Raw genomic sequence first — 26,636 nt, forward strand, 5'->3', positions numbered from 1 at the left:
TGATAACGGGCTGATTCAATATTGTCAGACACTTACAAAGACAAAAAAAGGTCTTCCAGGCTGTGGGATGTGTATCTAGCCCTCAATGGAGACCTCTGGAACAATGTGTCCGTTCAGAGAAGCCTCCACCGACATCTCCGCAGACTCTACAGCGAGCTGCATCTGACATGGCATGTCACAGATTTCTGACTTAGGCTGTTCTGACAGCACATCCAGACGTGTCTGCTCAACGATGGTATCCTGTTGAGGAAAGGAGAGGAGAGAGGTGGTTAGGAGACAGAGAGTAGATGGTCACCAGAAACACAGGAAAGCCCCATATACTCCTTGGATAAACAAGGGAAGACTTGCATAATATCTTCATATGGTGGCTTAATACTAAATACCTGTTTTGTGCCAAAGTGTTAAGCTATGATCAAACATTTTCACAGTACAATGAACCAGGTAGTTTCTGTCTGTATGAAATGATAAAAGCCTGACAGCAACTCACAATCACCATTGCCTCTGCAGGGGCAGGCTCAGGCTCAGCGGGCGTCACAGCCATAGATTCTGACTGGGTGTTGAGGGTGTCACTCATTTCCACAATTTCCTAAATATAGCAACCAGAGAGAGAGAGAGGTGCAGGTTAAAAAAGGTGAGCATTAAAATTGTACAAACTGATTATGTGCAATAAACATTGTTTAGAGACAAAAGGCCCTCTGGTGGCCATGGGGCCCTCAGCAACAGCACAGGTTGGCTTTGCTGTTTTAACTGCAACACCTCACTACGAAGGCAAGATGCCAATAAAATGCTAGCTGGGACGTAAAAGATGTTGCTTATTTAATTTTAACAACTGCAGTGTGACATGATAGACGTGCAGTCCTCACCGGCTGGACAGCAGCAGCAGACTCAGCAATGGCCACCTCCACTGCTGAGGCAGATTCTGTGACAACAAAGTCGTCGACCAGGCTGTCAGCGGTGTCCTGGATGGCGGGAGCCTGGAGAGAGACGAAGAGAACAAGATGAGAAAGAACTCTTTCCACACACCAGCACACATAACATAGACGTGAACGAGGGGAATTAATTAGCAAGTATCCCCAGAGAAAATGTGCAGATTTATTAATAGCATAACCCATACTCTTCTGATTTCAGGGTGATCTATATCTAGAATACCGTCATCTAAAAATTGTCACATAACTTGTGGACTGAAGTTGTTCAAGAGTTTAGGTTTTACCTCTTTCACTTCAGTTTCGGGGGCTTCAGCTTCTTCTACTGGAGCTTCAGGGACAGTGACTGGCACCTGGTCAGACAGCAGATGTGGCCAAAGTCAAATTCAAACTCTTGAAATTCACCATTTTTAACGAAAGAAACCCTGTTTATCGAAAGCTAATAAGGCAAAATGTGTTTCATCAAGCATGTAATGCATTATTTGATGGGGAGAAAAGAAAAGCTACTCACCACTGGGACTTCCACAGGCTGGACAGGAGCATCCTGGATATACAAAACAAATAGCAGGGCTCAGTTAGTCTTTGCTGTGAAGTTACGTTTTAACAGAAGTTATATAAATGAAGAAACATGCCAGAACACAACATAACCATTGAGAAAGTTCGACAACATGCCTGATAACACAACCAATGAAAAAAAGTCTAACTTGTCTCTCATTTGAGCTGTCAGCTGTTAGAAGAAAAACCTCTCTCAGTAATACCACTGAAAGATAAATGACAGAAACTTTCACAATAACAGCTGTTCCGAGCCACATGCTGCACACAGCAAGCCTGGAAGGAGCTAAAGAAAAATAAAAAAAAAAAAGAGAAAAGAAGTTCGAGAGAAAAGATTAAAGTATTTTTTAATCAATGCGGCACCTCTGTCATTGTAATAGGCTCAGCTGGGACTTCTGGTGCCTCTTCTTTAGCCAACACTTCTACTTCAGCGTCATCCTCTTCTGCGGCTGCAGGACTGACAGTGGCCTCAGTCTCCTGTTCTGGCTCAGGTACCTCTGCGACAGCCTCCTCCACCGATTCCACCGCTGGCTCTGTAACCTCCTCGTCTGCGGCGGGTTCTGCTTCAACGGTCTGTGCTTCTGCCGCCGGTTCTTCGGTGGCCTCTGCGGCGGCCACTTCCACCACAGCCTCAGCCTCAATGGCTGCGTCGTCCTCTGCCAAGGCCTCGGCCTCCACTTCAGTCTCTGGCTCGCAGACATTATGCGTCTGCGCATGCAAAATCAACACAATAAGAAACCATGCAACATGCAACAACCGATCACATATAATCAAGGCTACAGAGCCTAAAATGATGCAGCTAGTGTCAAGCCATGAGTCTTACCTGTTCAGTCTCTGTGGTGATGGTTGTAGTCTCCTCTGTCTGGCTCTGGAGAATGAGAAACAAAAACACTTAAGCAATGGATGAATGATCAATAGATGGACAGATGAAAAAAAAAATGGTTGCAATGACTAACAACCTACATCCTATAAATTGCAACTGCAGAGATTATCTCACATTAAAGCCCCATTAACTACAATTTTAGGATGTTTTGATTGTTCTCATGTGATCATTTGTTTGCAGATCCATAAAATATATTTAAAAAAAAAAACAAAAAAAAAAAACAATGAGTAGTGAGCCAAGTTGTGATCTGAGGACGGTGTTATACAAGAGGAAGAGAGCAGTGGCAGAGTGTCCTTGTTCTTTGTACAGTGTGAAGCTTATGTTACAAACTTTTCCATTCAAAGAGTTACTGCTGCTATAAACTTATAAAACATGAGTGGAAACTGAGTTACTCTGGTTTGATGAGCGACATTTTTCACAGAACTGTTTGGTGGTGACATGAGAAAAAACACCACAGACAATGAAATGTGTTAGCTTAAAGGCGTGCTCATTGTACGTATGTGCTGTGTTGTGCTTGATATAAAAGGGCTGTGAGGTTTGCTTGAACAACTCATCAATTAGGCCAATTATTTCAATGACCCTACGTCACTGCAACACAGGTTTATGTAAATGTTGAGGGAATCGTGTTTAATTGTTTTCCTTTTTGAACGGTCTGAAACTAAACCGACTAATCTCTAAAAACACTGCTCTACTAACTTTTGGGCTACTGCTGATCCTCCTCCAACATGTTTAAAGTTGTCTTGGGAATAAGCTGCACCAAAATCAAAGCAGGTTTTACTTAAACGTGTCAAGCTGAGTTATGCTTAACTCGTGCTCGTTCACACCTGGTGTAACCTGCCCCTGGCTTAAACTGCTAAATTATACTGCCCAAGCAAGTCGAGGTCAGGGAGTTTAGAGTGTGTGCGTGTCAAAATGAAATGCAGATTTGTTTTACCTCAGTCTCAACAGGAGCCTCCACTGGAGTCTCAACTGGGGGTGTGACCTATGGAGAAAAAAAATTATTTATGAGTCAGCAAATCAAATGCAAGTATTGTATCCAATAAAATAGAGATGGCTGATAGTACATCTCATTAAAAATGGGATTAAAAATCTTTGCCTCGTGTGATGCTGCTGCCACTATCCTTTTTTTAAAGGTGGTGCTGTGGGAGGGGCCCACATGGGTCCTAAAAATGTGCCCTGAGCAAAATTAACTTCTGCTCAACACTTTGTCAGACAAACTGTAGCTGTGACGCCTCGAGGCGTTTTAACAGAGAAAACCCAGATAGAGTCTTAGCGGGTTTACTGTGTCCACAAAAACATAAGCTCATAAATTTACACCGGCAGTCTGCAAACACACAGACAACAAATGCACACACTCTCCTTAGAGGATGCTTTGAGTGTGAGCCTGGCTGTAGCTCAGGAGAAGGGGAGGAACATATAATGTGCATCAGGAATTTAACAACCAATTGCGTAATGGGAGGCTAGTCCACCCATTTCTTGCCCCCCGTCCCCTTTCTACAATCCAGCTCAGAGTCAGAAAATTTAATTATTTGCCTTGTTAAACTACTGTCGTCATCAGGCCCTCACTCCAAATGCACACAAACCCCAGCATCTTTTATTTGCTTTTTCTTCCAGGAATGTTGCTGGATGTCAATAAGAGATTTCAGCATTTACTCTGCTAAAGTTTTGTAATTGGCACGGCTTTTTGGACCTTTGTGTATAACTATTTAACTTTTTTAAATTATTATTACTCTTATTTCTAGAAAGGGCAAATACAGAAGTCAGCCATATTTTCCTTATAGTTCTATAAGGCAAAGTCACATTTGTAGCTTTACCTCCGATTTACTGAAACAGTTGGCAGTAGCCTAAATAGCCAATGACTGCATGGCCATTGTGCATCCAAGTGTGTTGAGCCATACTGGCAATCACAGGGAGCTGCACATAAATATTGCAAATCCTCATAGTATGACAGTAAATTATTTAGACTGTCTTTTACCAGCCTGTCTTCAATGTAGGACAAGTCGGGCACTTGCAGGCTGCTACTGCTAGTGAGGAACGGGCCAATCGTCTATGGGTCAAAATCACCTAAAGCCATCCATCTGCAGCAGTTAAAACAGAGTGAAAACCCAGAGAGAGTTCAAATGCTCTGGTTAGACTGGAGTTACTTGACCATCTCCACCTCCTTCTCTGTGCCATATGACTGAGAGGTGAGGAATCCTGTCCTCCTGGATTTTAACAACTTTTGAACAAAGGCCAAGTGGGCAAAAATGCACATATAGCTGAGGAGGGTAAACATCCACTCAAGTTACAGCCTTAGGGGGCTTGTATAGGGGAGAGAAAGGAGGAGGTAAGGAAGGAGGGAGGTTGACAGGAAAACACACACATGCACAAAAATGCACGTAAAGTATACACAGCCCCTCCAGTCGGTGCCAGCAGCAGAACACTGTGTACCAGACTGATCTCAGATCCTTCCTCACCAGTCCTACCAAGAGACAAATTCAGCACAAATCAAAGCTGATGCAGAGACAGCCAGCTTTTACACAGACCCCAGAGAAGGCCATAATATGCCTGCAATGCAAAGATCTGTGTTCCAACCATATCTAGACTCATTTTGTCTTTTTCCAGGATCCCTGACAACAAATTTACAGTTTAAGGACACAATTTTGCTCTCTTGCAAGGCCTGATTTGTGCCAAGCCAGCTACAAATAAAGAACAAAAAAAACTGCATTATTAAATCATTCTTATGATAAAGAGTTGTCAAATAGATGATAGATAAACTTCAAACAGGGAGCGTTATGACTATTTTCTGTGCAAAAGTGTGTGGTTCAGCTAACAAAGCCCTATAGCATTCCAAAAAAAACAAACCAATAAAAGATGCCAGTAAATGTCTGGGGGAGTATGTGCATGTGTACATGTGAGAGGAGGAAGGCTGGACGCTGAGAGGAAGGTCGGGTACTCTCACATGCTTTGCCACAAGGTGATCATTTTCCATCTAAAAACCTTAAAATGATCACTTTGCAGGTCTTTATCAGCCAGTGCTTCAGGCTATCAGGTCAACTGTGATAAAAGACAATTTGCTTACTAATCTGTACGCACGTTGTACATTTTCATTGTGAGCAAGCTGAAAGCAAATGTACCGAGTCACCCCTTCACTAGAAATTTGTCACATCCTTTAAAAAGGTTGTGACAGCTGTCTGTAAGCTCCTCTTCAACCCAAATACCAAAGGCTTAACCACACAACTTCACACAGACACACTTCAGACAGATGCCCCCCACCCCCATGTCCCAACAACTCAATAATATCCCATCATTCCCAGTCTCGCCTCCTCCCAGTGATGAAGGGAGACATATGGATGAACGCATGCTGAGTAGACGAGCTAATGAGAGCCCATGCATTGCCATAGGATAAGAGGAGCAGAGAGGAGGGGGAGGATGGAAGAAGGGAGGAGAACAAGTGGTGGGAGGGAAGGAAGGGTGTTGAGGGAGAGTGAATTTACAAGGGAAAGAGGGGTGAGGGACCGAGGGGAGGAGGACAGGGCTCAAGCTGGTACAAAATGTTCAGCCTCAACAGGAGCCGCACCCACTGTCGCTTCAGGCCACAGAAAAATTAAACACTCAGCAGGTCTGGGTGGATTGGGTGGTGGGTTTCCACTCACCTGAGTCTCCGTGGTGACACCAAGAAGCGGAGGGACCGCTTCTCTTTTGGCCCAAAGCCAGCTGAATACGAGCCCCATCTACACCTGCTCTGATCCTTTCACCTAACGACCAACTGATGTCCAACTCTAGCCTGACACGTGGAACGGCCTAACGCGTATAAGCTGTCTCTGAGCAAAGTTTCATAAAGTCAAAACCGAGAAAAGTTCACAAAACAAAGCAAGTAAAACTGCACTAATTGACCTGCTACTGTATGTGTGTGCAGCTACAGGCAGCGCTGACTAATTATCAGATTTGCCAAAGTGCAAGAGTGTGTGCGCAATTGTGAGCGTCTGAACTGAATGTGGCACGTGTGCAAGCAGCGAAGGAGCATAGAAGGAGGAAGGCGAGAGGTGGTTGGTGTGGTGGGAGGGAGGGAGGGACGGAGGGGTGAGGTAGGAGGGTGGGGGGCAAACCGCCACAGCTTAACAATTAGACAATGACGGGCGGTCCATCTCCAATAGAAGCATCTTTATTAGTCCTGTATACTGCAGCTCAGTGGGTAGAGCATGACACTTCGGGGTTAGAGGTTACATCCAATATTTCCAATTAAACTTTGTGAGATAACTGGACGGGATGAGCCAATAATTCCTCCTATTACACCCATCCTGCAGCATCACACGCTCACATCGCTCAACCACTGCGAGCAAAGACCATGAATTTATGTGTGTGCTCACATGCATTTTCAAGTGTGCATGTGCACAGTGGTTCACGTATGATCTCATGAAGCTCGTGTGTGTGGGTCTGCACATAGCCTGCAGTCTACTGGCTGAAACAGAACATTCTGTTCCCAAATGTGTGCACGATGGCTATGACACAAAGGCTGTGTGCCATTTCTCAACTTGCAAATGGAAACATATAGCTTTGGAGGGTAAAACAAATTATTTAGCGATCAGGGTTACAAAAGCATTTAAAAGAGCAAAATTCAATGCACTTTCACGGTACCGAAACCAAAAGTTTCCAGAATCGCAAAGCTGTATAATTATAATTATTTTCAATAATGTTGAAAATAAACTATTTCTCAATGAGTGTGTTTAAATTTAAGCATATTTCACACCTTAAGAGTAATTTATTAGTTAAAATTAAGGATTTTCCAAAAACGTTGTACAAACACTGAGAGGTAGACTTTTTTGGTAGACTACTCTGTGTACAGTCAAAATGCAAACTATGCAAAAAGCCATGCATGTCTTTAAATACAACAGCAAGCTTTTTTGCAATTTAGAGAGCAAACTCCCCACTTGTCTGATCCAATTAGCTGATTCAAAAAGACATAAAGTGCTCAGTGGCACAGATATTAGCCGATCATGTATAATGACGTGGCTGGAAACGCTCAGCCCAGTCTGCCACTGATGGACCCTACAATCTCTCCTGCTCTCCACCTCTTTGCTAAATGGAACATGTTGTTCCTACTGACTCCCACCCCCCAACAGTTCCACCTCCCTTCTCCCATAGGGACCCAGCCACAGCACATACCCTTTTACCAAACAGCATCTAAACTGGTCGTCCACAAAACCCAAACTTACATTTGTATTCTATAAACAGGAACAGCCTGTGAAAGGGGGCTCTTTCTTGCAAACCATATGCAAAGTGGAACCTACCACCTAAAGTTAATTCTCCATTTCCATATAACAAGCATCTAACCTGAAAAAAAAAAAAAAAAAAAAACACTCTGGCAATTGCATGCACGTCTAACAGTACATGCTGAACCCTATGCAGCTCATTGCCCCAAGAAGGAAGCAACTTTGTTAAGTGTCTTGATAGATTCAAAGAATCTAACACAGATTTTCAAGATCTGGCTGCTTCAAAGTGGCAGGTAAACTGCCATGCCTTATTCACCTGCTAAAATCGACACCCTTTCAGTAAATGGCCTTTGAGGAGTCACACCAGGCCTACAGCATGATCTAAAAGAAACCCATTAGTTCTTAACAACTCCTTACCTCAGCTACTGGTTTTGCTTCGGGAATGATTTCAGGTTCGTCCTCCTGTACGATCTCAGCTTCGACTACAGCGGGCTCCGCTGGTGGCGCCTCAACGACTGGTGCTTCTTCAGCGACTGGGGCTGGGACTTCAACCTCGACTTCTGCTGCAGTCTGTTCCAACACCACAGCCTCTGGCTCTGGTGCCTGGACTGGGACGGGCTCTGCGACAGGTTCTGGCTTTAGTTCTACCTCGGGGGTCTCCACAATGGGGACAGCAATGGGAACGGGCTCTGGGATCTTTACTGGAGCTGGTGCGGGAGTTTTAGCCTCTACCTTCGGGGTTGCCGCCGGGGGCGCACTCACTGCAATCCCAGGGCTTGCTTTGACCGGTGGGTTGGCTGCATGCTGCTCTTCGAGGGCTCTCCTCTGGGCCTGCTGCAAGGAGGGAAATACACAAAAACATCTGGGTTAATGATTGTTGTCATCACTACAGTGGAAGCCTGAAGACTTTTCATATGTTCATCCTGCAACTATGACTCATTTTGCTGCAGAAAACAATGTTAGTTCAATTAAGTTGGCCTCTTGGGTGCTTACTTACTAGTGTGGCAGTAATGGCAGTTAATTTACTGTCGCTTCAACGATGCACTGAGTATGTTAATTGCTAAATGAGGAAGGTGAAATACAAAAAAAAAACAACACAAATGGGAGTTTTAGGTGTATGAATGCCAGTGACGCCCTCACAGTGTCCAGATACTGGTGTTGTTGTCAGTCTGGGGTTCGCAGGAATACCAGGCATGCCAGTCCAGCCAGATCCAACATGTTTTTCAGCCCAGGACAAAACCCCCCTCGGACTTTAATGGAGGTTTTAGGGAGCACAGACCACCGGAGGGAGGGGCTGGGTAACTGGGAGTGGGCCCAGCAAAGCTAGTTAGATAATGGGAGCTAATTAGTTGAATCGGAGCGGTCCTGACAGGTCTGGTGAAGCGGGAATGGAAACCGTGCGAGTCAGCAGCACTGCTGGGTGCCCTGCGGGCCAGACAGTGGACCTAATCACATCATAATCAGGTTACAATCACTCCCTGAAAATGCTTTTGTTAGGCCGACAGCCAGTTAGGCATTCACAGTGCTAGACCAGTGCTGGAAGCCAACGAGGCATGTTTGTGTAGGTTCATATGTCTATGCCTGTCCATCTAGTCACCGTCAAAACAACCCCTCCCTCATCTTTGCCCACAAATAGCTGGCCGAAATCCAAACCTCACTATCAGAGCAATATATACATTTTAAGCAACAGTGTTACAGATGAACACAATTAACTCCACGGCTGAGCCAGCCTTCGAGAGAAACACCTTTTATCAAAGTGAGGGTGTTTACATACACCATGTGTGACCAAAGAGGATCACTCAGCTTGACTTCTTGTGCCCAGCAGCTCCTTCCCTCCCTGTGCTCTGATATCTCTGGAATGGGTGATAACACCGAGCTGTAAGTGACTTCAGGAGCAATTTTATCTGTGTCACTGGCAGACTCAGACAACCAGAGAGATTGTGCAGGCTCCAATCTGGCAAAACTAAGGCAAGACATTCCTCCAGTCAACACACTACCAAATACAGTTGTGTGGTGCGGAGAGTGGCGGACCGGCCAGCAAGCCAGAGGCTTAAGGAGGGGGGTGGGGGGCTGAGGAAGAATGCCACAAACTCCATACTGAGAAGTGTTCCAAGAGCTGGAGGACTGGGCTTTAATACAGCCTTTGGTCGTGAAGCAAGTTATCATTTTTAAGTTTTGACCAACTTGATTGAGAACAGTTTGGTGGTGGGGCAACCTCTAACCTCCAAGATATAAGAGCTCACTCATTATAGACCCCTCCTCCTACCCACCACACCCACTTCTTTTCTCTGGGCACTGAATGTTCACAAGTAAAATTTGTCCCAGTTGCTCCAGAGGAGTGTGCATATATATATATATATACACACACACACACACACACACACACACACACACACACACAAGAAAAAACAGGCGCACAAACAAACCTGCAATCTCCCATCCCAGCAATTAACGATTTTATGCAGCGCGCACGTGGAGCGCGGGAGTTAAGAAGCTTTTTCTCTCTCTTGTACCTCACAGAAGAGACACACGCATCTTTACGCGTCTCGATAGCAGAATTAACTGTGATTTCAAAATATTCTATTTTAGGTGCGTTTTTTGGCACAGCCTTCCATCTTTACGCACGGGGCTTGGAGCGCTCCTCGGAGCTGAGTGCGTCATGACACAAGAAGCACCAAGGCGTGAATATGTGTGTTGATTAACAATAACGGAATCAACACAAACCGACGTGCCATTCAACGCCCTGCGCGTTTCTCTCTCTCTCTCTGTTAATATTTCGATCAAAGCGCTCGTTTAGAAGCTTCGTTTGATCACAGGCGCAAAACACGTGTTTTGCATCAATATAAGAGCAGCAATTGTATTTTTACGCACCAGAAAGCAGAATGTAAATGTAAACACAAGGATTCGTCTTTTGGAAAAACGATTTAAAAACAACCACAATGACCATCACGAACTGACTACAAGGTAATTTCTATCAACATTTTCCGACACAAGAAAGACCCAAATGACTGACTCGAATTCACTTTCTAATGATGTCCGAGAGACTTTGGATGTGATGAAATGAGAATTAAAAACCTAAAAGCGCGCCTGCCACCACTTACCACTCTCCTCATACGACGCTTGTTCTTCTTCCACCTGCTGGGCATTTTGATGTGTGGTGGTAGAAACGAGACAGACCGAAGAAATAAAACGAGCGGAGTGGAAGAGTGAACCAACTCGATCTTTATAGAGCCCCCGGTCCCTGCGTTACCTTTGAACCGAACCTATAGAAGGACTGGGATGAAAGATGGGGGGCGTGGAGAGACAGGCGCACACCCACATCAACCTAACACATATGCACGTGCACGACAGCTCAGTGAGATGATTGTATCAGAGCTGGGCTACCTATTGGCTGGATGGGGGCTTATATTATGCAACCACTCCATCAGAGCAGAGAGAGAGACAGAGAAAGAGAGAGGGAGAGAGGGTGCAGAGTGCCACACCCCCTCTCCTGCATCAGTTAGAAATACTTTTTGACTCCAGCGCATGGCAACAATGCAGCACGTGCTCTAAAATATTTTGGAGCTATGTTTGCAACACACAACCTAAAGCATGCCACCATTCAATCATACGCTTCTTTTATTCAACTTTTCAACGGATTTACTATTGAGAGACAAACAACACGAGTTAAAATGCGCACGAACAGCCAACAAAACAGCGCGTGCCTCTGTCAACTTTTCTGAATTCATGAAAATCACGACGCCAGAGAATAGTTGTCATTGTGTGTGTCTCATCCTGGGAATAAAGAGAAAGAAAACACGCACATGAGTTTACGCCCACCGCCCCCCTGCGCTGCATCTGCTGTGAGCACCCATTGTCTCCTCGGGGTACAGCTGTGCTCACGCATAATTACAGAAAAGAATAAGTGTGCGCTTTACTGTGTCGCTTGCTGTTCAAATCATGTAAAGGAAGCTTTGAACTTACATAGATATGTTTCTATGCTTCACATAGGTTGAGTTCACAGGAGGATGTGAGTTAAGGTTTCATTTTTGGGAGGGGTTTCAGTCTTTGATGCTGTTGTATAGAAAATGAGTTGACCTTACACAACATGGCAGTTTCATTGGAAAGCATGCAACTTGATTTCTTCAACAGTGTGAGTGCAGATGGATCACATGCACTCCATGTTGGACTGGTGGTTGTTGCATTACTGTGACTCAAGAAAACTTCAGGACATGCAGCTGCTGCAGGAACTGATGTTTCTGTCACAGTGACCTTTCAGCTACCGAAGTCACTGTAAACACTAAGTCACCAGACAGCAAATCTTGAAATAGTGTCAAAATATTGCGTGGAACTCTGGGTGCATTACAGGCAGCCCTGCAGAGAGAGCTGAAGTGGGGTTTAGAGATGCTGTACACTAAGTAATGCTAGTTTGAGTCAGTTAACAGCTTCTGGGAATCATGTTTTTAGTGATGAACAAGATTAAAAGCTCAAGGTTATTTTAACAGATGTGTGAAGGAGCTACAAAATTGTTTGATGGATGAAAAATATAATATAGAATGGAGAGAGTTTGACCTCCGCTGCTTTCTTACATTCCACTGGTGCTGCAAAAATATTTGAACTGACGGTCACAGGTGATATTCACCTAAATCAGACCCTCTAAACAGCCATCCTTTGAGGCATGACTCATACTCAGCTCTGTTCTAAATACTGCAAATCAGCACCGTGTTGACGTCATAGCGAAAATGACTAAACTGCAAGAAACTGCAATGCACTGTGGGTAACATACACCCGTGGAGTGACCGTTGTTGATGACTCACTCAATCAACCTTACAAGTGAGAGGTCACACTAACTTCAAACTTTTCAGACACTTGGAACTGCACCTCTGGTGGCAGCAGGGACTCCTCCGAGCGCAACGAGGGCGTGTTGAACGACTAATGAAACACAGCCATGACTGCCCCATTCATCTACTCACCTGTTCCCACTTTGCTCATTAGCCCTCCAGTCATTTAACCAGCACATTTTCATTCAGCACTTGTCATTTCATCTTAGTTGCTTTTTGTGTTTCTGTTGCCTTTACTTTGTGTTACCTGCACATACATCCCTGCCTGCCTGCTTTGATCCCACAAGAAACCACTGAAATCATCTCACTACCTCTAGATAGATAGATATACTTTATTTATCCCAAGCTGGGAAATTGCAGCGCAGCAGCAGCATTACACACAGTGAAAAATGTGAAAATTTACATTACATTAGATAATAAAATATCAAAATAGCGAGCAGTAAAAAATTATATCCATAATAATAGAATAGCAAAATAGCAAACAGTAGTAATGAAAAGTATTGCACAAAGAAAATATCTACAGCAAATGGCAGTGTGCGTATGGGTCCCTCCCTCTTTGCCACTCTCCCTCACCGTTGTGACACTTTGTGTGTGAGCGAGCGATCCGGGCTTTATCAGTCTGTCTGTTTTAGTCTGTACTTGAGGAGGCTTCAGTCGCAGAATAACATTCAGACTGTGTTACTGTCACACAGTCCGACACACACTGTAAATGTCTCTTTCTTTGATTTACAATCTGGCTCTTGCAGATTTTGCATGACAAATGTTAGCAAGTACTTGCTCAACTTGCTGAGATGACACTCCATCCAAGAGTAATTGTAAAACCATGAGCAGCCAGTGGTATGCAGTCTCAAACACTAATCTTGTTAACATCTGTTACATTCAAATTGGTCCAGGTGTGAACCATCCAGAGTGTGACGCTTTCACCGGAGCATTCATCTCACCTTCTTCGATATGACTTGCTTTGTACTTCTTCCTCCCTCGAAATGCTGATTAAGTCAGCATTTAATCACACATTGTTGTTCACTGAGCTGATCAACTTACAGCAGAGCAACGTGTATGAGTTTACTCAATCAGACGGGATTAGTTGCTGACACAAACAGTGTCACACTGGGGCTCACAGTCTTGCTATTTGTGGCTTCTAAAAGGAATTTTCTTCAAAAACTATAAAGTTACAGGTAAAGAAGACAATTATCATTCCAGCGTCCTCATCAAACCAGACGTAGTTGCCATCAGTGAACGCAGGCCATGAAGTGATCAGCCGATGAGAAGTATCCAAACTGGTACATTGTTGTATAGCATTGTTTGCGGCCCTGATTGGGTTAATTCTGACAGTGAAGTGAGATGAAGTTAGCTGTTTATCCCATCAGTCATTTGTTGTGAGTCAGGATCCTGGCTCGGCTGGTTGAACACATTCAGGAAGTTCTCAATGATCATTACTGCAGCTTTTCTGTTAAGAAATGATGATTAATTAATTTTAGGTTGATCACTGTGTATTTGAGAGTTTGTCTATGGAAGGTTTTAAAATGTTTCATCAAAAGAGTTGAATTGAAATGTGCTTGATTTGTCGTGTCCTAGCTGACGAGTTAATTGTGTTGCCAGTTAAAAAAATATAGCTGGAAGAACCAGGATTCTCCTGATTTTGTGACATTCTATTTTGCCTCTTTTAATTTTATATATATATGTATATATATCATTTGAAATATATTGACAGTCATATCTGCATGATCATCAATAATCTACTTAAGGTGACTATCAGAATCATGATGGTGGACTGAATTTTCTACAACTCTTATATGCAACTTTCCTCAAAATAAGTCTGATGATATTCTCTATTTCTCATTTTAGCTTACTATCTTTGAGGCCACACTGGAGGTTTTAGTGTTCTAACATTTGAGAGAGGTTTCAGCCGCATCACAATCAAATGTGACTCAATCTCTGACTACAAAGAAAGGTGTTGTCACCGTAGGATTAAGTGAAACTGAGCTAATTGTGAGTAGGAATGTGCTCCACTGGTGCCAGAATTAATGCAATCAACCATCCGATCTTATCTTCAGAATATTCAGGGCTGACGTGATGGAGACATGGCGATGGGCAAACCTCCGCCCTCTCTCCAGCCTGCAGATTACTGTTTACTGTCACCTGTAAAAAAAACACAAGGCACGCCCAGCCGCCATAGATATGCATACGCTGCCTGCCCAGTACTCTGATGCTGCCTGATTACAAGTCTGACCCATCTCTTGCAAACAGTAATGAGGACAGTCAGGTCCTGGAGAATAGATGTGAGAAACAAATGGAATTTGCCTGCGGCCCAGCAGATGTTAAAGAGGTAGCTGGTTGGTGTGAATTGTTGCTCAACATTGCTCACTTTCACTGAGTGTGAAAACTCAGACATGATTCATTACCTTTAAAACAATTGGTGATGGAATTAGAAAAAAAAACAAGCTGCTTTTTATAAAACTGCAGGAACAGAGGAAGATAACCCTCCTTTTAATGCTTGTAAAATAGTTTTCCTGAAATGTGTGTGTCTGCTGGGGGTTTCTGTGCAGTATCCAGGCAGAATGATACCGAGGGCTCTCAGTGTTTCTCCTGAAGACTGCAGGCGACGCAAGCAAGTGCTGGAACCCATCAGCTGCTCAGGGAAGAATCACCATCTTTAAATAGATGCATGATGTTTACCTGTGCTGAACTGGTTATCACACACACACACACACACACACACACGCGTGTCAGGCACACACTGGAATGTTTTTCATCAACAAACACCCCTCCCTCGTCCAGCTCCATAGTTACCACTGCTGTCCCAACAATGCAAACACACACACACACACATACAAACACTGCCTAAAGAACAATTTTTTTTTTTTAAATTCACAAATGTTAATTTTGGAAGAGGCCAGAGTTAGAAAGTACTGAAGGAGGAAGAAGAAACAGGTTATTGCTATGTGTGAAATGTCAGCATGCCTCAGATATGTAAAGCTCTCTAAACCCATCGTGAGGATATTAAAGAAGTGGGTCAGTGAAGCCGTGCGTGCTTGGACAGTACTGACAGGGAGGGTTTCAGGACTGCTACCAACAGTCTGGATGAGCATGCAGCCGCTGTGGCGTCCGTCGACAGCTTCTGTGAGGACCAACCCTGGTTCATAGCTGAGCTGAGAGAGCTAAGGTTGGGAAAGGAAGAAACACGCAGGAGTGTGGACGAGGACAGGATCGCCAACTACAAACCGAAAGGCCCCAATTCATTAACAGCTTGTGCTTCTATCCTTGACCTGAATGAGCTTTGATGCTGATTTGAAAGACAATTGGACTCTGACCAGACTCTTACTGTTTTTTCACCCGAGGCACTCTCCCCAAGGACAGGGAATCTTTGGAGGAATTCAGTGTGTTTCCACCACTAGGACCAGGGTCTACATTAAGCTCTGGGGACATTACTTTAGTACTTCACCCCCAAAAAGTCCCTGCTTTGGGAATAATAATTTTCAAAAGTACAAGAACTTTGGGGGTGAGGCATTTTATTTCAGCCACTGTTTTTAAAAATCTGCAGCCACAAGCCAGTCTGTGTTTTGTTAAATGTTCCTCGACACATCAGCATGGAAGAAGAAAGCACAATACAGACGGACCAACAACCTTGTTGTTGTATTGTTGTGTGCAAAAACAATATGTAAAAGCATGGCCAGTACATTATCCAGCACCAGGGGCCTCATTTCTAAAAATGTTCTTCAATTTAAACTTGAACTTCCAGTTCGTACATTGTGTGTTGGATTCATAAAAGAAGCAGAGTACAAAAAAGGTTAAAGCAGGTTAAAAAATCTTAAATCAACTTATACTGACGGCACCAGCCGAGAAACGTCAATCTCATTGTGAAAACCTGCTTAGCAATAAATTGATTTCTGATGAAAGCCGATATCCCTCCAATTCCAACCCCATGACATTCCTGAACACCTCCTACAGCTAGCCCACACACACACACACACACACACACACACACACACACACACACACACACACACACAGATCATATGCACAAACACGCTGAATTACCTGAAAGGCACCACTCTGTTTTCACATGAGGGAAAATGTTGCACGAGACTTGATGTCTCTTGATGTCGTCTTGATTAAAAATATGCAAGCTTGCTGTAAAGTCTGTGAGGTCTATATAGAAATGTAAACATTTGTGTGAATTGTAAAAGCTTAAGCTGTCACTAAGTGCTTTTGATTTTAGTGCTCAATGTTGTAATTTTGTTTAAAAAAAGATTTCAGTTTGGGTTGGTCAAATTTTTGAGGCTAAGGCAAGTGAAGGTTTCATAATGAGCTCCCGCCTGAATCTGGTAGAACTGCTGCTGAAAGGGGAAGTTTTATCTCTTCCTTAGGCTCATGATTCCTGTATGCGGTCTTCTCGGTTGTCGTCTTGCCATCGTGGTTGAGGGGTGAAGGGAGTTTTACCATTTTTTCCTCATGTTGACTGGACCAGCAGCACGGTTTAGCTCATTACCTGCTTGAGTGAAACCGATCAGCTCAAACTTGTTTTTCCAACCGGCTTGCCCAGCTCATAACAGCGACTACTATACCAACCAGACTGGCTCATGACTTTCCTTTCCAGTAAGTGATGAGAATTTTTTTTTTTTAGCTTGATCTTAGTTTTCCCTCTGTTGTCAGTGACCAAATATTAAAAGAAAACAAAAAATGAATTTAAACATTGTAATTCTGGCTGCTTTTGCAATGGAAGACTGGTAAAAGTGAGGTCCGAATCACTGCACAGCTAGTGGATGAATATCGTTGCTCACGCAAGAAGTAGATCCTAAAGCCAGGTTAAGATTATGAAAACTTCAACCTGTGTGTGTGGTGCATTCATCTAAAAAAAAATATTGCTAAAAGCCAGCTGGTGTCAGTCGCCTCCCATCACTCAACATACTGTATGTTATCTATCAGTGTGGAGGATTTTTTCATGGGACGCATTCATTTGGTTTTGGCGAACTGAATGCAGATACAGACTGATGCGCCACAACAGTCCAGACAGTTCAGAGTGTGCAAATGAAGAGTCAGAGTGGCGATGAAGGCTGGACAAAGATAGCAGTGCAGGGAAATACTCACAGTGAGCGTCACCAGAGTTTAATGCCAGGGACTCTCCAGTGTGTATTCATGTCAGCAAGCAGCGGGGGGAGGGGAGGAGGGCTGAAGAGAATGGGAGGAAGGTAAGAAGAGCGATCACCCTGGTAATTAAAGCAACTGTGCTCAGCTGTCATTCAGCGGAGAGCAGCCTCACATACACAGGCCGACAAACACTTTCCCTTTGTACCCCTTTAGCAGCTCGGGCACTCCTTTCTCCGACTGTCATGCTCACATGCACAAACGTAAAAACATCCCATCCTTTCCTTTTTATATTGTCTGCGCAGCCCTCGGGGGGTTTCTCCATCTAATCTATTCCAGGATCGCACATATCTCTTCCAGACCAGCAGGATTCAAACTCAGCAGAGGACTCGGAACAATCTGCTTCCTCCTCTCAATAGAGCCCTGAACAAAACTAACTTTTAGTCCTACACTTGAGCCTAAACTGGTCTCCCGCTGTTTGTTTCCAGTGCTGTCAGTTTGTCTGTCTGGCTGCCAGCAGTATTTCTAAAACACCAATGAACTGATTTCTTTGTACTTTAGTGAACAGACTGACCTCTTACACTGCCCACATGCGGGTCATTAATACAAAGGCAAGTAGAGACGCCATGCATTATTCAGACCCAGAGAACAATGTTTTAAATTGTAGTCCAGATCACAAAGAGTCTGACCATAACAAATCCTGCTGAACAACAGAGATAGACATAAATTATGGACAGAACGTCTACATTTCTCTTTGATGTAATGATACATGCATGCAATTTAAAACAATCCACTAGGTTTGAGCGTTTAACTCCATATTACTATGAAAATGCAGCAGAATTCACAAAAGAGACATTCAAACAAGCTCGCCATGTTGGGTTAGTGTCTTGGGAGAGCTGTGGTGATTATATGTGCATCTATTTGTTTGATCTGTCCTGCACGGTCCATGTCTGCCTGTGTTAGACCTCGACTGAAGTACAGTCTGATACATTGATCACTTATGGGGACTCCTTGATCTGAAACTTTCAGTTTGAATCAACCGCTACAGTTTTTATGACGCCATCTACGCATGCTGACATGGCGCTCCTGATCTCTGCTAAACATTATAAGTACTAAGAGGAAGCAACTTTTGCTTTCTCCTTATCTTGAGATAACAAAATAATTAACTTGTGATTCCCAGACAATAGGAACAGGTGTCTGCAGCTTCCATATAAATCAGCTTGAACCCGTCAATAAACTTTATTGGGCCAACACACTCAAGAGATTTGTCTCCTTCACCTGGACACACAGTGTCACTGAACCAAGCTCAGAACCTCAAGCAGACAAAATCGTTTCACCTGTGTGTGTGTGTGTGTGTGTGTGTGTGCGCGTGCGTGCGTGCGTGCACAAACAGTTACTATTTTGGACAATGCTTAGCGGCACGCTCTAGAAATGCAAGGGTCAGCATGTGCACTACATAGTTGATGTAAGGGATTAAAATAAATTCTTACTTTTTTATGATGAATCCTCCACTTGAAATGTAAAGAACATCAATGTTCAATCTACAAAAATAACAATGTGCACAAATATGCATGCCAAGCATGTCCAAAGTTTTTGTTGCAACCAATCAAGAGGTCACCTAATTATCAGCTGAAGACTGAGATCAGTCCAGCCTGGTGTGCTTCACCTTGGTTGGAATGAAAACCTGCAGCCACATGGCCCTTTATGGAATAGTTTGGATGTGCCTGCTGTACACACAGACTTCCACATACATGCATGCGAAGAGGAAGACAGAGCATAACAGAGTGGAGTGAAATGAGTGGAGGAAATCAGCACAGACGGAGCCACAGAGGGTAGCAGGATGTGAGACAGAGCACATGGTGTAACAGAAAGAGGAGCAGGAGTTTTTGATTTCAGAGATTGTGGGTCTGAATACTTTGTGGTATGAAAGGTGCCTCGCAGAAACACTCAAGACATCCGCCTTCATGCATTCATCCTGCGGCTGCAATACAGCCTCAGAGAGATGGGTTTCTTCAGATTCACATGTGTGATTTAGAGGACAAAATCCACCTTGATGCCAGCACACTCTCTCTAGTCTAAGGGATTACTCTTACTCTGAGGAGTCAACGAGACAGTAATCTGGATTTATTGGTTTTTGACATTCAAATTATCAGCATGTCTGATTGTGATATATGGATACATTTCCTCACATATTCTGTTTTTCTGTAAAAAAAAAACACCCCACCAAAGTTGTGATTAAATCCACAAGGTGGTACTAATGAGGTGAAGACATGTAGAGAAACAGGTGATGCAGATGTTAGCCTGATTACAGAGTGATGAAGGTCTCCAGCCTTGTTCATGCTGTGTGATGTCACTCCTGTTTGTTCCTGGAGAGGCTCTGCTGGTTCACGTGAACCCTGAACCTCCTCCACTAAATTAAGATCATGTTGCTTACTTGCACCATCAACTTTCCGAATCGTATTTACCCGCTGATAACCTCGGGCACATTTCCAAAGTCAATACTTTTTTGGTCCAGAGTCCTACCTCCATACAAGGCTTGGCTGGCTTGTGTACATGTGCCAAACTATTGAAATCGCCAAGCTGTTAAATGACTCATAGTGGCAGTAAAGTCAGAACGATTAAACAGTGGAAGCTGTATAACTGTCCCTGTAATACAGCTGCATCCATGGTGAACATATTGTTATCGTCTGGTTAGCCATTGACAGATGTTCCTCTTAGACTAGGTGGGAAAGTGCATTTCAGCAAAGTGAGTGTTCTCCCTTTTTCTGTAAAAATCTACTCTCAGGCTGCCTTCGAGCAGGAACTGGCCAGAAATGATATAAATGAATATATGCACTGGGCATCTGTCCACTCACTTGCGCTGCCCTCTAGTGTTTAATTTGCACTGTAAAACAACACCCCACACACAATCCACAGAATATTCCAGCAGCCTTTCCTTCCCACAAGCAAAATCCTGTGTGCGAAAGAAAGAGCGAGAGGGTTTAGAGAGAAAACAGAAAGAGAACAGCGTGTAGCTGCAAACCACAGCAACAGTTTTCCATTTATGGGTTATTGGTTTGTGCTGCGGACGCTGCCAAGGACCTCACATTGTCTCTCCTGGACTAATGTTTGTGCTGTATTCTCAGTGACTTGCAGAAAACACTCGTCTACAGCAACATGAGTGCTTCACCTACTCACAGAGTTTAATGTCATGAATCAGGAACAGACAAATAAAACACAGTCTGTCACTAAAATGTGAACAGAAAGAAGGATATTCTGGGATTAAATACAATGGACACACATGACTACAAACACACATACCCCCTGCACTGTGTAAGTGAAGAGGAGAGGATTTTAACTTGTAGAGGCTGGCAGATGACACCATATCCAGCTGCCTCAAAACTGAGAGAAACTGCCGACAACTTCAGACCCTCTTGACATATATAAGATTACAGATCATGTCTGGGACACATGTTTTGGACACATGTGTCTGCATGTCAAACTGTCACAAAGTCAACTTTGGCTCTGCCCACAAGTGGAAAATATCAGAGAGAAATTATTCCTGGATTTCCAGAATTAGACGTGAATCAGTTCAGTTTCTGGCTCTCTGCCAACTAGTTTGAAGGGCTTTGCTTTCAGCACTTAGCAGGTGAGAAAAACCATGAGCGCGTAATGAAGAAAGATTGCCCATAGAAGTTAGGATTTATTGAATTCAGGGTTGACTAAACTTCAGTGGACAGTCAGGGTTGTCTCTTGAAAAAATGTTCTGGCTAACATGTGCATACGTGTGGTACAAGAGTGGACTCTGCTGGACTGACTGAAAATAGTAAAAATGTAAAAACTCAGGCTGGATGGCATATAACTGGACTGTAATAGGCTCCAGCCCTGGCTAATGGAACAGGAACAACAGCAACAGCAACAACATCAATGATAATAATAATAATAATAATAAGATTTCACCTTCAGAAGTCTCACCAGACTGCACCTGTGCAAAACACTTAAACTTTTATTCCGCTCTTCTCGTAATACATTTCAAACATTTATGATCTGCTTGTCACATGGTTTTAAGGAAGGGTCTTGTGCCTAAATGTTAATAAACAACAGAGTTCATTTACAGTGTTGTACTTGTGTAAAACGATGATAAAATGATATGCACACATGACAATGCCACCATTATGAACATCTTATATTTACATGAAAATTCGTTTTTATTTAGTCCAAGTTTCTAATTTAGACTGATATTACAGGTTTATCTTTGGAGAGACACAAATGTTGTCACTCTATGCAGAGATCTGCTCATAGACCAGCTACAGCACTACATACATCAAATACAGTACATGTTGTCCTGAGATTTAAACCATTCCCACATGCTATTTGCTCATTCACACACATCATTTACACTCTCGTCATTGTTAAGCTAAAGCTTGAAATAAAAGTCTTAAAAAAAGCAGATCTCTCAGTTTCAGAGTAGAATGTGTCAACATTAGTGTCTCACCAGCATTTAATGCATTTGTCATTTGGGAAAGACTATAGATGCGCAGCTCATCTCTGACCTTAAAATACTGCTTTCAGCTTTCAAGTAAACACCAAAGAGTTGAGCCGTATGCTTGTCTCGCGTCAGAAAATAAGGACAACAGGGAAAGACAGAAAATATACACATAATCCAATTTCAGGTCACGGCTTTTCACATGCAATGACACAACACAGTTCTTCTAAAATCTGCAGGGAAAACTTCAGGCAAGAGTGACTATCTGAGAACAAGTCACCATCAGGTCTTTCTGAAAGTTGTTCTTGGTTTGAATGCGACATGAATCCGTCATCCAGTCGCTGAAAACAACTGCTACACGTACACACATCATGTGTGTGGCTGCTTTTGTCTCAAGGCTGCCACAGCTCAGCATTATATACTATATTACATATTACACATGAACAAAACTACAAAGCACTCAGAGACGTACCTCCCTGAGGTAGAAAACATCCAGCACGTGGATCATGATCTGCATTAAAATACACAGAGTGAGAGACAGTGATCCTGAGTAGATCATAGTGTCCATGATTTGATTTAATCCTTGTATGATGAATGGTGCCAAGAAATTCATTCATTGCAGGATTGCATAGAATTAATAAGCGCAATCTAAGTGTTGTTGAAAACTGCACAATATGTTCAAGAGTTATACCAATCGGCACCTGGCAACCAGGAAAATGGTACAACATATGCAGCTCAAGCAAGTATATAATGCTCCAGATTTTGTATAGACGTGCAAACTAGGTGAGAAAAAAATATATATAGAAAATTTCATAGAAAAATCTGTGTTGACACTGATACATATTGAAAAAAAGAAGTCCTAAAAAAATGGCACCCACTCCTCATGTTTCAGGAGACATGAGCCAGAACAAAGTGCTTTGTAAATGTCCACATCGTGGCACCATTAGATTCACATTCACACCACAATTAATTCCACTAATACCTTTAAAGTGGTTTTTGAGATATCCTGCTTACGGAAAAGACACACATGCAAACAAACAGCATAACCTCCTTTTTGGAGATGAAAACAACATGTGCAGAAATGAGGTCCATATATGCAGATCCCATTTGAACAATCATCATTCATGGAAGTAAAACCTATTTTTACGTATATATACATATATATATTATGGTGTCTGTGCAGCTTTTATCCCCTCTGTTAGATAAAGATAAAATAGATAAAGATAGATAAAAAAAATAAAAAGATAAAAAAAAAAGATCTTTAAAACATTATAAACTCCAGTCCCAGCTCACTCACGTCCATGAGGTGGTTCAATAATCAAGACTGTCCATAGCCTCCACACAGGCACAGTGTGATGGTCCTGGCTTATTGTTGTGACTGTGTTTGTGGTTGAACCATGGCTGTGTGAGGTGGGAGTGTGATGGGATACACAGGAGTGCTATACTCTGTGTAAGCAGGGGGGAGATCGTCAGGCTTAAATTCCAGCTGAAATACACAGAAAGAAACACAAGGTTAACATATAATAGCCTTATTTTTGCAGTGAATGCGGCTGAAGGCAGAATCAAAATGTGACACGATCTGATGCATCCCGGTCTGGCCAGTGAAGTTTTCAGATTGTATCCATCACTGATGTGTTTTAGAATCACCTCATTATAGGCGGGTGGGGGCCCACAGTGGACAGCAGTGCTGTATCGTGGTGGTGAGTGGAGCTCCTGGCTCTGTCCAGGCACCCTGAGCGGGTCTTCGCTGTCCTGCTGTGACATGCCTCTAGAGAAGGGGATGAAATATATCGGAGGAGGTCGCTCGTCCTGCTCACTGCGCCTCAACGTCTCCCTCTGTCCCTGCCTCAGGTGATTGCACACCCTGCTGAGGGCTGTGCTGAATATGATGCAGAACATGATGGAGAGGCAGAAGCCCAGGAAGCCCAGGAAGATCCTTGAAACGGAAGAGGAGGAGGAGATGGATGCAAAACAGAGGAAGATGGACAGAGTGTGTGAAGTGGTTTGAGCATGAGGATGATAGGAAAGAGGCAAGGCAAACAAGGAAGTGTCAGTGGGAGTGAGAGGAAAGAGAAGAAAGTTGAGTTAGACAAAAATATAGAAACACACACACATAGTCTTATACTCTAAATCCGTATCTATTCAAAAATACATCATTGCTCATGGAATAGTCATGAATTTTAAGTTTTAATAATGTTGCGTTTCTGGTCCTGGAGATCCTGGCCCACAACAACATTGTTTTGTCATTTTTTTGACAATACTTCATTGATTTTATGAGCAGTGCCTCTAAAAATAATTTATAATTTTAAGCAGATCACTTGTTTCACTGCAGAGTGGAATAAATGACACATGACACATAAATGACACATCACTTCTGTCTGTGACAGTGCTTTTTGCACGGCCCAGTACCTCCCAAATCCCAGATAACTTCTGTTTTTGGATTGTTTTTGTTCATGAGATATATAACACAGATTTAGGAATCCCTGTCTCTGGTCTAAATGATGCCAGACTTCAGTAACAAACATGCAGGATAACATACTGTACTGGATATTTCTTAATGCATGGGCACAATAACACATAAAAAATGAAAAGTGGCCACATGTGGTGTAAATTCAATGCTAAATGTTAATTTCTGTATTTTGTCACCTTAATCAACAGTGCCAGCACAGTTTGTGGTAAATGGCAGGACAAGCATTTTAGCAGTTTCCTCAGGTCAGAGGAAAAATTAATATATATTAATATTTGAGGGAGAAAATTTTTTCAATTCAATCAATCTTATACATACAGCTGTTGAGTCTGTGGGACCACCCAATGAGGAAGTAAAGTCAAATGTGCACAAAACAGAAGGGTTAGATAAATTACCACAGAAACCTGTGGATGAGAAGAAATGCCTTACTCTAGGAAGGGAATGTAGAACTCGGACATCCTTAGAGCTGCTTGGACAAACTCTTGATGGAGCAAAATGAGCACGGAGTCAGGAACCACAGCACGAACCTGATGTGGTGAAGACATTGCATATTGATTGTGCTGTCAATGTTTTATTTGGATGGATTTCTTCCAGGAAAATACACGTTGAACTTAAGACCCATAAATGTTTTGCCCCAGAAACAATGATCCAAGAATATTTTATTGGGCCCTTCTCGATGGAGAGATAAAAGTCAACTAGCGGATGGTGTTGTTGCGCAAAGATCTGATGATTACATTTTTTCCGCTACGCTTGTAAACCAGTCAGGTCATGAGCAGGTATATTGAGGTAACGGTGTATAAGGAGGACAGAGGCATCGATATTGAAGCCTGACCCAGAGTAAGATGTGACCTAAACGAGGCAGTACCTCTGCCCTGGTTTTTCTATTTGTCAGACACACTGGGTTGAGAAGATTCTCCAACCTCTTAAACTACGAAAACCATTTAAAAACCTGTCAGAGTATCTGAAAAATGTGTTGTCACAAAGCTGAGAAGAGGGCTGCAACAAACTTAAAGCGACCAGTTTGTCAATCAGTGGCATACACTTCCTCTCATTATGTCATTATTTGGTCAAAATCATATTGATATTTGCCAACATCAGCTACAGCCCAGAATCAACCTTCACCTTTTGCTACCTGGACTCTTACTATGGATCAAGTTCTCAACACGATACTGAATCAGTAGGGAAACAAACACTAGATTAGAATAGATTATTAAACAAAGGAACAAGCAAAGACCACAAAAATGACACGAGAGGTGGGTGAGGTCAAAATTCACCGGACATGATTGGTTAGCACACTGGAGCAGGGGCCAGGTCTGCAAATACTGTCGAGACAAATAAACAGCCCCGAATATGGCTCGTTTCAGATCCTCGAAAATGATTCGGTTTTCAGAAACTGAGCGAAGTTTCATAAACAGGAAGCAGAAGCAGAAAGACCAACTTCAGGCTCTTACCTCCAGTCCAGAAATGTCTCTCCTCAGGTGTACGGCCGCCAGGGAAAACTCATCAGAGCAGAGTGCAGCTTCTATTATGGGTGTGCTGATGAGGGGGAGGTGTGTGTGTGTGTGTGTGTGTGTGTGTGTGTGTGTGTGTCTGTGCATGCGTTTAACTGAGTGCAAAGCCCAGCATGTGTATCAGCCCCTGAAACACCTGCAGAAATCGTAGTATTCTTTATGTCAGCAGTGTGTTTTTTAGTTTGTTATAACTTATACACACACAGCTGTTTTGCTTCTGAATATACGTTCACATACATGAATGTATGTGTGTTTTATCAGTTGGACGGTGTGTGTTTTATTGGTTTGTGCTAAAGGTCCATCATAAGAATTTATGGCAACATGAGAAGATTTAAAGTAGCAGCTACCGTTCGCCACAAGGCCTCAGCTGAGAGGTAAATCACCGTAGAAACAAAAGCAGCAGAGGAAGAGCGAGAAGCTTTTGAAAGCAATCATGATCTGCAGGAGAGAGAAGACTACAAGCACCTCTCCCAGGTCAGGAGCATCGAGGTTCCTCAATGTTTACATGAGCATAGAGTCAATACTGGTGCTCCAACGTCAAAGCGACAGGTGAAGACGCAGCTTTTATCCCAGAGAGCTGAAGCACTTCCTTCTAAACTACTGTGGAGGAAGAGCTCGAGCCTTCTGTGTGTGTGTGAACACACATTCAGATTGGTTGAGTGCTTAACTGCTGAGGCAAAAAACCTTGCCACGCTTTATTTTCTCTGACTAAATTAAAGCATTTTTTCTTTATTTAGT

General features: G+C 43.1%; 1 protein-coding gene across 1 annotated transcript in view; it reads right to left on the minus strand.

The window, feature by feature from the left end:
* LOC121606390 (fibrous sheath CABYR-binding protein-like) overlaps positions 1-10,870 on the minus strand; it is a 12,423-nt gene extending 1,553 nt beyond the window's left edge. Inside the window, exons 1-10 of the mRNA XM_041936676.1 lie at positions 10,652-10,870; positions 7,968-8,384; positions 3,293-3,340; positions 2,299-2,343; positions 1,839-2,183; positions 1,435-1,467; positions 1,211-1,276; positions 864-974; positions 488-586; positions 37-240 (exon numbers count right to left, since the gene is read on the minus strand). Of these exons, the coding sequence (XP_041792610.1) occupies positions 76-240; positions 488-586; positions 864-974; positions 1,211-1,276; positions 1,435-1,467; positions 1,839-2,183; positions 2,299-2,343; positions 3,293-3,340; positions 7,968-8,384; positions 10,652-10,696 (1,374 nt within the window). The 5' untranslated portion in view covers positions 10,697-10,870 and the 3' untranslated portion in view covers positions 37-75. The remainder of the gene's footprint in view (positions 1-36; positions 241-487; positions 587-863; positions 975-1,210; positions 1,277-1,434; positions 1,468-1,838; positions 2,184-2,298; positions 2,344-3,292; positions 3,341-7,967; positions 8,385-10,651) is intronic.
* Between the last annotated feature and the right edge of the window lie 15,766 nt (positions 10,871-26,636).

Source organism: Chelmon rostratus, chromosome 5 (assembly GCF_017976325.1).
Source record: "Chelmon rostratus isolate fCheRos1 chromosome 5, fCheRos1.pri, whole genome shotgun sequence".
NCBI classification, from domain to species: Eukaryota; Metazoa; Chordata; class Actinopteri; order Chaetodontiformes; family Chaetodontidae; genus Chelmon; species Chelmon rostratus.